Source organism: Aquarana catesbeiana, linkage group LG04 (genome assembly GCF_042186555.1).
Source record: "Aquarana catesbeiana isolate 2022-GZ linkage group LG04, ASM4218655v1, whole genome shotgun sequence".
In the NCBI taxonomy this organism is placed as follows: Eukaryota; Metazoa; Chordata; class Amphibia; order Anura; family Ranidae; genus Aquarana; species Aquarana catesbeiana.
Window position 1 is genome coordinate 478,996,583 of NC_133327.1, and position 12,011 is coordinate 479,008,593.

A 12,011-nucleotide genomic window follows, 5' to 3' on the forward strand; every position below is an offset into this window, starting at 1 on the left:
TACATGGAAAGATATACACATATCAGAAATATTGGGGTAACAAACATACGCTAAACAAAAAAAACAGGTGCTGTATGCATTATTACCACCTCGACGAACTGCACAGTAGCATATCAACACATGTATTGTGTGTTACATTTGAATTATGATAAATTGGCTGGTATCAACAAGCTCTTATAAGAGACCAGCGGGCAAGAAGATATATCCGTATATACAGTATATATTTCTACACGTAACGCTTCAAATTTGCTTTCACAACTACTCTAATCACCCGCCCCGTCATATTATATGGCGCTTGGAAAGTAAACTCCACCCACCTTTCGATTGCCATTGGTTTAATGTATTGAGCATGCGCACGGCTTTTAAGCACGCTGGGAACGCAGTCACGGAACGGGCAAGTGAGCTGTAATCGTGATCGGTGTAGACTACATAGCGTCGTTCAGTTATTAGACAACGGTTTACGTTTTTTTGCCAAACTGCGGGTGCAAGTTGACTGTTCGCAATGCCGCCTACCATTCATCAATCTGGCGATACGGGTAATTTGGTTGTATCTGTACAGTGTTCTCTTGCATTATAAGTTTGCGTGCTTTCCTTTCCATTGTGCGTCGCTTTAAATATGTGCCGTCATTATTTGCAAAGTGTATCGTAAGAGTCATTTATCTGCTCCTTGTTTTAATTGTGATTTTACTAGTCAAGAAATATGTTTGGGATACCAATGTGCTCTCCACTGCTAAAAGGCACTGTATGAATTTTTAATTTGAGTATTTTAGAAGGTAACGATTTGAACTGCATTTTTATGGTGTGTGTATATATATATATATATATATATATATATATATATATAATTTTTTTTTTTTTTAATTTTGTCAAAACGGAAATTCTAATTGAAGGCAGCAAAGTAATCAGCTTTGTAAGTAACATTCTTTACCTTTGTTCCATTGCTTGTTGATAAGGATAGCACATGGCTGGGCTTTCGCTGGCAAGGCCAGCAAGTTGACAGTTTAACCTCTTGCTACACATTTAACCATAGCTCCCAACTGTCCCTGATCTGCAACAAAGTCCCTCTTTCTTCCTCATTTGTCCCTCATTTTGGCCTGATAGTTGTGTATATAAAATTAACTTTTTATCTTTCAAAAGTGTTTCCTAGTGTTAAATCTTTTCATCCTGTTTTTAAATTGCTGTATTTGTAAATGTCAAAAGCCAATATAAAGGAATAATAGTGGTTAAAAAAACAAAACACTTGTGGACTTGGGATTTAACAAATTTTTGTGCATAATTCTCCTTTTTGTGGGGGGTGTGTGCCCTATGCCTACTTACATTTGCTAATAGGTGTCCCTTGTTCCCATCTCAAAGTTGGTAGGTATGTGCAACAGAAAGAGGGTGGGATTTAACACTTACACGCAGCAGAGGTTTCTGTGCTGAGAGCCTGCTTGCTGCATACTCCAAGCCAGAGGTGTAACTCGAACCTTCAGGGCCGCGGTGCAAGAAGCCATGAAGGGACACTCCCACCCTCACATCACAGTCCATAGCGTTCCCCCTTTTTAACGCAGTCTGCAGCTTTCCCCTTTACATCAGAGCTCTCCCTTCCATCGGGGTCTGTAGCGTTCCCCTTTTTAGATCAGGGTCTGCAGAGTTCCCCTTTACATCAGATTCCATAATTCCCCTTTACATAACAGTCCACAAAGTTCTCCCTTCCATCAGAATCTGCAGGGTCCCCCCCCCCCCACAGTGTACCCTGATGAAGAGGAGCTCTGTGGATCCTGATGTAAAGGGAAATGTGGCGGACCATTATGTAAAGGGGAATGCTGTAGACTCTGATGTAAGCGGGGCTCTGGTGACCATGGTCCTCCTTTACACCAGAGTCCACAGGGTTCCCCCTTACAGTGTAAGGTAGAACTCTGCAGGCCCTGATGTAAAGGGGAATGCTGCAAACTCAAGTGTAAAGGGAAACTTTGATGTAAGTGGCCCCTCCCGTTACATCAGTCTACAGCGTTCCCCTTTGCATCATGGTCCGCAGCATTCCCCTTTACATCAGGGTCTGCAGAGTTCTCCCATGCACTGGGGCGGAATCCTTCAGACTTTGATGTAAAGGGTATGATGTGGAGGGGGGACTCTGGTAACCACAGTGATTTCTCCCCCCCCCCCCCCCCCCCCTCCTCCCCACATAGACTCTGTGTGGCCTGGCTGGAGCTGTCAAAATGACCTCACCTCCTCCATTGCTCAGGTGCAGGACAGGCTCAGGCAGACCTTGGCTTTGACCTTTGATCTTCTTCTCCTCCTGGCTCTCCCACTCCCCCTCTTCATATCACCCGCCTTTTTTCAGTGTAGTTTATTTCATTCACAAATAACCCATAGTTGTGGATTTTGGGCACCATTTTGTTGAAGACCAACTCCACTCTGTGTATATGGGCAAACTTCAACAAAATGGCGCCGCCAATGGAGACATTAGCTTGGCGGGGGGGGCGGGCTCCAGCTGAGGGGGGAGATGGCCAGGCCAACCGGAGTGCGACTCTGCAGACGTTCTGCAGGATTGGTGTGTGCTGACCTATCCTCCTTTAAACGTCACCACGCGGCCATCTCTCTCTCCCCCCCCCCCCCCCCCAGCACTATTTGGCTGCCCCCGGGGGCCCCCCACAGTAGGGAATGGCAGGGCCCAGTCACGGGGGTGACTGTTGCAACCCTGGTGGTTCCTCCACTGCTCCAAGTACAATGACTGAGCTGTCAAAGGCAGCTCACGGTCTCTAAGGCTGTCCATACATTCTCCAATTTTCATCTACAACTTTCTCTAAGCGTTTTCAAGAACAGCCCATGAGACCTATTGCTCCTCCTACCAGGACAGGAAACACGTTCACCCCCACTGGATAAAAGGGCAGCCCACCAGGCCCCATGTCAGTATTAGTATTAGTGTTTCCCCTGGACAGCGGGGGGGGGGGGGTGACATGTTCCTTTGAACCTGGTCTCATAAGGGGCTCTTATGGCTATTGGGAGGATTACTGACCTTTCTCCTCTGCCATAAGCAGCATCTCCACTGGGGAGGTTGGTTGTGGCTGCTGCTCCCTGTCCTCAGTGCCTTGGGAAGGCCAGGACCGCAGTGATGATGGCCCGCGGGTTGCAGAGGCGACGTGGTGGCATCCTTTCCCTGCTGAGAGTGGCTGGTATGTGCAGGGGAAAGAGAAAGCTGTGGCGCTTGAGGGGGCGGAGCTTTTTATGGGCTTCATCAGGGCTCGACAAACCCCGGGCGCCAGGTCGCATTTGCGACTAGAATTAGCGACCTGGCGCCTGGGGCGGCACAGCTGGGGGTATCCTGTCTCCGTGCGTACTGCGAAACCCCCCCCCCCTCCCCGTGCGATCGCGTCGGGCCGCCGGTAATTGAGGCCGCGGCTTTGCGGCCTTCTTCGGTCCTTCTGGAATCTGGCGCCATCTTGTGGTGGCCGTTGGTATTACAACCAGCAATGCTAATGCAATGCTAATGGATACCTGCCTGTTTTCACTACCCGCCCATCTCCTTCCCAAAGTAGAGAAGAAAGTGAGTGTGGGGATTTCCTTTTTTTTTTTTCTTTTTTTTTTTTTTTATTAAAATTCATTTATTTGTTATCTCCCTGCTTGGCCCCTTTCCCACAGGCTGTCTGATCAGGTTCGCCTGTCCGTTTTTCAGGCGGACCTGATCGGACCCTTAGAGCGCTTTCACACCGAGCCGCGGGGGGCGTCGGCGGTAAAGCGGCGCTATTTTTAGCTCCGCTTTACCGTCGTTTTAGTGGCGCTATTCGGCTGCTAGCGGGGTGGTCTTTCTGTGTAAATTTAAGATTAGTTTTTTTTTTTATATTGAAAATAAAGCTTTGTCGGTCGTTTAAAAAAAAACCTGGCTCCTAACTTTTTTAGCTGGCTCCTAGATTCCAAGAAAATTTGTCAAGCCCTGGGCTTCATAACAAAGTGGGTGAATGCACATGCCAATTATCAGTTTTTAATTTCTGAAAAATATCTCCTCTATTTCTCTATCATCAGACAGTTTTTTGGCATGATCAGTCATATTTTTAATATAAATGTCTGGCTGCGAAAGGGTTAATGTTTGTTTCCACTGATGCCATGCGATTTTGTTGCCCCTAGTCAGTATACAACTTGCAGTGAATGGAGGGCATTCCCCTTGTGGAGTTTTAATTTGTTGCCCTTTTTTTGTTATTGAGGTGCACTTTCAGAATTCGATGAGGGAGTTGACTGGTCCATCTGAGCTTTCAGGCTGCTTCCTTGTTCTTGGGCACGAGTGGAGCTGTGCACTGGGCTTTGACGTTACTTCTACCCTCCTTTTTGGGTTTAGAGCACACTGGTGCCAGAACTGAGGGAAACTAGGGGGAGTGAGTAGAGCCACGGAGCAGGGCTTCAGCTTTTTGCATTAAAGCATGGACAACTAACCATACAAGGCAGAGGATGTGCCTGCCTTAAGGAATTATGACTGGGAGGAAAGGATCCAACAATACATTCCGCTAATGATCTCCGCCAAAGACAGGTTCATTCAGCTTAAATTTATACACAGAGCGTACTTTACACCCCAGAGACTTTCGAGAATATACCCTACGCATTCGGATAGATGCCCAAAGTGCACCACTGAACTGGGTACCTTCTTCCATGTGGTATGGTCCTGCCCTATTATACAAAAGTTCTGGGTTTACATGGTCTCTACGATTAACTCAGTTGGAAGCCTAGATCTGCTCATCCTACCTCAAACACACACAAACAGCTGTGAATTTTCAATGCAACATTACACGCTAGTAAGACCATCCTGTTTCATTGGAAGCAATCAGACCCCCCCCCCCCCCCAGGTTAACAATGGAGAGCCAAGGTTGACTCTGTCTTACCGCTGTACAAAATCACATATATCAGTTGGGAAAAAATTTGGGAAGATATTAGAGCTGCACAATTCTGGCTAAAATGAGAATCACAATTTTTTTTGTTTTGTTTAGAAGCTAGATCCTTGCGACGTAACATCATCTTTCACATTAAAACAAAAAAAAAATTGGGCTACCTTTTGCTGTTTCCTTCTCTTTTTTTTTTTTTTTTTTCCTGAAAAAAATTGTGTTTGAAAGACTGCTGGACAAATACAGTGTGACATAAAATATTGCAGCAATTGACATTTTATTCCCTAGGGTCTCTGATAAGATAGATAGATATGTATATGTGTTTGGGGGTTCAAAGTAATTTTCTAGCAAAAAAAATATTAATTTTTAACTTAAGTGTCAGAAAAAGATTTAGACTTTTTTTAAGTGGTTAAACTTCCTGCATTTACACGATGTTAAAAACTTGGCAGACTGCCTGGATTTTTTCTTTACACGCAGAAGTTTATCCCTTTCTTCTAAGAAGAACGAGGTTAGTTACAATGTTTAATGGTGTGAGATTTATGTATATGTATATGTGTGTGTGTATATATATATATATATATATATATATATATATATATATATATATATATATATATATATATATATATATATATAAAAAATTTTTTTTCCATTTATGACAATACATCAACAAATATCAGAGAGAATAAAAAGGAAATACCAAATAAACCCATTTTAGAATAAGCATGTAATAATAATATACATATAAATCAAAACCAACCTCGCATAACAAATATAGCTGATATACCGTCAGCGACAGAAAGGAAAAAGAGAAATTAAATTTATGGGCAAAAAAATAATGCATTAATACCCCTAAAAAAAAAAAAAAAAAAAAAAAAAACATTATCTAATAGGGTCCTATAACCTCTGCATGTGATAATACCTCAACTGTTCATTTATAATATACATTATACTTATGTTGCTGCTTAATATCTTTTGTTATTCATTGGCTTGTCTACTTTTAAGACAAAAAAACACCAAAAGAAAAAAGGGAGCAAGCTGACTAACTCAGACTAAAAACTTCATGGATTCCTATCCCCCTCCCCCCCCCCAACCCAACCCATCTGACCCAGCCCACCATTATAGATCTTCATGTCTAACCTAGACAGGTTAAAAGTGTCCCTGTCTCTTTATTACAACGACAGCATAGCTTGGACGTTTGGGGATAGAATTTATTAAGTAAGGTCAGGACCCTATACCACCTGACCAATAACTTGTATCCCTGTTGAAAATGGCTTGTTATAGAGGATTTATGAGCCAATGAGATGATCCTATTTAAGATCTTGTAAAGAGTCTGAAGGTCTGCCTCCCATTTATGTATATATGAAGGTATATAGCCCTCTGGAGGTTCAATAATGTGTTTATACAGAAGTGATAGCATATGTGGTACATGCTTCCCCTCTGTACATATGCGCTCAAAAAAAGTTAATGGCCTAGCATGTAAAACTGCTTCCAGTATAGACCTTAGGTAATGTGACAGTTGGAAAGCAGACCAAGAGCTCAGAGAGGGCTGTGAAAGGGTAGAAAGCTCTTGTATTGACATCTAGCCCTGCTGGGTGACAAAATGCATACCTTGTCCTATCAAACCACGGAGCTGTTTTGTTGTCTATCCCAGGGGTAAAGTCTGGATTCTGAATAACCGGTGTTAATGGAGAAGGATAGGGAGAAAGGTCTTGTGATGAAAGTATGAGTAAGGACTGCAATAGTGGCCCCAATTGTAGGGTGTCCCTTCAAACCCCGATAGTGTTTGAGTGACCCAGAGCAGTACAAACAGGGCGTTTGAAGAGGCGTGTTCCACTTGCACCCAAAGTTTAGACTGCGGAGTGGAGCACCATGACACTACTCTGGACAGGTGTATAGCTCGATAGTATGAAATCGGATCTGACAGACCAATACCCCCCCACGAGATTTAGGCAAGGCCATCAGTGAGTAGCGCAGTCTGCCATCAGTGAGTAGCGCAGTCTAGCAACTTTGTTGCTCCAAAGGAATTTGATTAACCATTTTCGACATTTTAATTTAACCCCCAGGTATTTCAAAAAGGACTGAACCCATTTGAACCTGTATGCTCCTTGTAGTTTAACAATACACTCCGGTGGAAGAAGAATACTCATCGCTTCACATTTAGCATCTTTTTATAGAAAAGTTAGAGAGATCCCCATATTGAGCTAAGCATTGGAGTAGACGTGGTAGTGAAACCTCCGGGTTAGTGAGGAAAAATAAAAGGTCATCCGCATATACGGCACTCTTATGCTCCGGGAGCCTCTTTGAGACCTGGAGTCCTCTGATCAAAGGGTCTGCAATTACCGTATTTATCGGCGTATAACATGCACATTCGTTTTAAGAGGGAAGTTTCAGGAAAAAAAACTTAAATTTTAAATAAGGAACTTTGAAGCAAAATAAGGGTCAGTGCCCATCTGCAGCCTCATCAAGTGCCATCAATGCAGCAGCCTCATTAAGTGCCATCAGTGCAGCCTGATCGATGCCCATCTGCAGCCTAGAGGGGACACGGAGGGGGCGGGACGAGCGTTGACAGATTACATACAGTGAGAATCTCCTATGATAGACAGAACAGTGGTCCAGTGGCTTCCCAGGAGACGGGGCTTCCTATTACAGAGGCTGCCAAGTAAACGGCAGATTCTCACTGTATGTAATCTGACGGCACTCGTCCGGCCCCCCTCCCTGTCCCCTCCGAGGCAGCTAAGATTGAAGTATTGGCGTATAACACGCACACACTTTTTGCACCCGATTTTCATAGTGAAAAAGCGAGTGTTATACCTTGCAGAGGAAAGGTTCTAGGGTTAACAAACATTAATGGAGAGAGGGGACAACCCTGTCTCGTCCCATTAGACAGAGAAATATACTAATCAAACTCCATTCACCAGCACCGCAGTTGATGGACAAGTGTACAGTGCCTCGATCCAAGATTGCATTCGTTCCCCCAGGCTGATGTGTCGCAGAGTGGATCGCAAAAATTGCAGTCCACCCAGTCAAAAGCCTTTTCGGCGTCTGTTGATCGAAGCAAAAAGGGACAGCTCTCAGAGTGTGCCATATGTATTAAATCTATCGCCCTTAAAGTATTATCCCTAGCCTCTCTCTGAGGGATAAAACCTGCCTGGTCTACATGTATAAGGTTGGGGAGATATGGCAGTAACCTATTTGCCAGGGGCGTTGCTAGGGGGTGGCTTTTGGGGCTATAGCCCCGAATCTAGGGCCAATAGCCCCGAGTCTCTGCAGGGGTCCCCAAAGGGGAGGGGAGGCTCTCTGAGGACCCTGATTTTAAAGCAGAGGCTCTCTAAGGACCCAGATTTAAGGGGGAGGCTCTCAGGGGACCCTAATGTAAGGGGGGCTCTCTGGGAACCCTGATGTAAATGGGGGGGCCCTCTGGGGACCCTGATGTAAGGGGGGCCCTCTGGGGACCCTGATGTAAGTGGGGGGCTCTCTGGGGATATATACACACACACACATGTATATTACTGTATATACATGTGTATGCTCGCCCAAGCTTATGACTTTCTTTACTATGCTGCTATGGGCTCTAGCCCCAGATCTTTTGTAGACCTAGCAACGCCCCTGCTATTCGCTAAAATATTTGAGAATAATTTTAAATCAGCGTTTAAGAGTGCTATAGGGAGATAGTTTCCACATTGACTGTGATCCTTATCCTGCTTGGGAATCACAGTAAAGTGGGCCCTCAGTGTCTACTGTTAGCTTACAGTTACCTGAGAGAATTCTAAGCCCGTAGAAAATAAGGGGGAAAGGCTCTCCTGAAAGGTTTTATAAGACGACAGATTTAGCCTGTCTGGGCCCAGGGCCTTCCCTGTTTTAGATAATTCTATCGCTGAGGCCAGTTCTTTATTAGTTATGGGGACTTCCAAACCCGCAATTACCTCCGCCGGTAGTGCGGGCATGCCTGATGTCAGGAAAAGGAGATATCAAGTCTTCCTGGACAGAGCAGTGTTGAGATTGAGGGTTATGGAGATTATACAGTCTCCAGTAAAATTTTTGGAATTCCTGAGCTATAGCCGCTGGGTCTGACAGCTTAATGCCAGACTCAGCCGTAATTTTGGCAATATGCGGTTTCGTCTGGGACCCTGGCTAATCTAACCCCTGGTTTATTTCCGTACTCGGAAATTGTTTGTCGATGCAATCTCTCCCTCACTTCTGTATTTGCAATTTGATTATATTGCTGACGTAAGGAGAGTAGTTCTTTCTGTGTCTGTGTGTGTGGTGTTTATAATTTTTTTTTTTTTTTTTTTTTTAATCCTAGCTCCATGTTTAAGGAAAATACCCCTTTTTATAAAGCATTTGTGTGCCTTCCATAGTACTGTCAGACGTATTGGGTTGATCATTTTGACTGAAGTATTGTTAACTTTGCAGTACCCCCTTCAAAGTTATGGAGTCCTATAACAGTGTATCGTTAAGCCTCCATGACAGTCCTTAAGGCCATAATGTTTAAATCTAGATCCAAATGAACCGGTGCATGATCTGAAAACAAAATTGGGTCAATTGTTGTGGCTTGGACTCTGTCTATATATTTTTTTTTTTTTTCCTCCCTCAAAAAGACCTAATAGATTCTTGAACATGATAAATGGACTGAAGAAAAAAAAAGTTATAATCTCTAACATTAGGGTGTTGTAAGCGCCATACATCTACCAAATGGAGAAGATGTAGTTCTGCCTTTAGACGCTTTAGATAGAATGACGGGTGGGATATCTCCCCCCCCCCCTGTTGAGGCATCCATAAGTGGATCATATACAGATTTCAAATCCCCTCCTAAGATCAATACACCATCACTATGCTCCAGAATCGGGGGAACTAACGTCCTTAATAAAAGCAACTGGTTTGAATTTGCAAAATACACATTGACCAGTGTTACCCGACAGGCACCGATCACACCCTTAACAATCAAGAATCTACCTTGCTCGTCGGTTACATACGTGCCTAGCGACCATGGAACAGACCTTGCTATAAGAATACTAACTCCCTTAGCTTTAGAAATTGGCGATGGGCTATGATATGCTACTGGATAAGGCTCTATTACTCAATTTTGGGATTTTCCTAGCACAAAAATGTGTTTCCTGTAAGAATACAATCTGACTCCACATCTTTGTCAAATCTCTGAGTAATCTAGACCTTTTCTCTGGGACATTAAGTCCTTTCACCTTTAAGGGAAGTTAACCTTTAGCGGGGTGGTGGATTGTGCCTGGGGGGAGTGTCTGCCATGGTTCCCCCTTAATAGGATTGAAAAATTTATAGTAGGGGGGTGGAGGGGGAGGTACAGCCAAGAGTTAAAAAAAAAAATATGCACGCTAGCCCAATGGGACTAGGAGAAAACCTATTTTAATGTTACATGTTAAAAACTTGGCAGACTGCCCGGATGTTTTCTTTTGACAGCTGAGTGAGCAGATAAGTCTCCACTTGTTATATGAAATAATCGGCGAACTCTGCAATAGAGATCGTCAGAGGGGTTGAATCGAGATCATGATTTTTTTTTTTTTTTTACGATTAACTGTGCAGCTCTAGAAGATATGGGGCAAATGGACCAAGAGCTGAACACCGAGGTGGGATACATGGAGTTGAGGAGAGAGAGGAAATACGAAAGACCACAGGGAAATAAGTTTACCCTTTGTCAGTATGACATGCTTTCTGTGGAAGCCTCTGCTGGGATTAAAGGAAGGGTGGATGGAAGGGAGGCCGGAAGTGTAGAAAGTGATTCACTGGCTTCAATCTGGTCTTCCAGAAACCGCATCCTACTTGTAGTACCACAGACTGGGTACATACACATCCTTTGCTGCTTCTGATTTCATGGCAGCCTGGACCTTATTAAGCTCCTTCCTATATGTGCTTCTCAAGCTACCAATTTTCTTATCCACAAACTCTGTCTGCGACCTGCGTCTTCAAAAATAGCAGCAGTTTCTCCAGCGATGCCTTCCTAGCTAGTTTATTTTGACAAATTTCTCATATCCCTGTATCTGTCTACGAACTGGCCCATTAATTCAGGGTCTTTGAATTTGTTTCATATTTGCTGCAAGACAGAAACACTATTATCAGGCTAAACTCTCATCTTATCCCAATATAGGCCTGAATCTCGAATCAATATAGGCCACTGATGTCGCAAGTTAAAATGTTACCTTCGTTATAACGTTCAGCGCTTTGGTCCTCCTTCCTCTGCACACAGAACGTAGGTACGACACACGCGTGTTAGCTTTATATGCACTGCGCATGCGTGAAACTCCACCCGAGTTGCCTGCCCCTGACGTTCTTTCTAGAATATTCCCCGCCCCTTCTCTTTCGTCGCAATGGGAGAGGGATATGGTGGAGGTTCGTAATAGCAGTAACGAGGAGGAAAGCCTGGAGCCAGGAACGCCCCGATGCCGCAGGAGATCAAGGCCTCAAATATGTCCTTTGTAGAGATGGTGGACATCTTGAAGAGGGCCGACTATGAGGGGAAGTATGGACCTTATCCAAACGTGAGAAAGGCCAAGATCATGTCTAAAGTAGTGAGAAGTCTGCATAGGAATTTTGGGGTACGACAATCCAAGGATCAATTGAGAAAACGCTGGTCAGACCTGAAATTAAGGGAGTACGATCAGTACACAAGGATCAAGAAACTGCTTCTAAAGAAAGTATTTGTCTATTAATAATAATAATAATAATAATAATATTATGCTGCTCCATGTGCTTTTCTTTACTTTTTTTGTACAGCTTTTAAATGGCTACTTTTATGTTCGTGGGCACAGTAATTGGTCGTAGTAAACATCGTTCGTTCGCCAACTAAATACAATGTTTTTTGCAGAGACAAGGTTAACTAAATTTGGTCATGCTAATTTGTATTAAAAGAAGTTTAGGACATTGTTGTCTAGATGTTTGAAACTAGAATGAATTGCATACTTGATTCAGTGTAATGTAAGGAGAGGACACTCAGCAGCTGTTTACACATCTGGACTCAGCACTAGTGTGGGACACCAGAACAAACTTTTTAGGGTGTCCCACACAGGTACTCCAGTGGATACTTGGGGTGTCTCCATGTGTGAAACTTGTCCAAAAAAAGGTAATTATTCCAGCTTTGGTAAGGGAAAAAAATCATGTCTTCAGCTTGGAACTCTGCCAAAACAGACAATT

General features: G+C 43.7%; 1 protein-coding gene across 4 annotated transcripts in view; it reads left to right on the forward strand.

Annotated features, from left to right (window-relative positions):
* Positions 1 to 340: 340 nt before the first annotated feature.
* The window catches only part of MTR (5-methyltetrahydrofolate-homocysteine methyltransferase), a 1,497,716-nt gene continuing 1,486,045 nt past the window's right edge, over positions 341 to 12,011 (forward strand). For 2 of the 4 annotated variants that reach the window (XM_073627630.1, XM_073627629.1), the window contains exon 1: positions 341 to 536. In XM_073627630.1, coding sequence (XP_073483731.1) covers positions 503 to 536 — 34 coding nt within the window. In that variant the 5' untranslated portion in view covers positions 341 to 502. The remainder of the gene's footprint in view (positions 537 to 12,011) is intronic. The other 2 variants (XM_073627631.1, XM_073627632.1) reach the window with 2 other exon arrangements.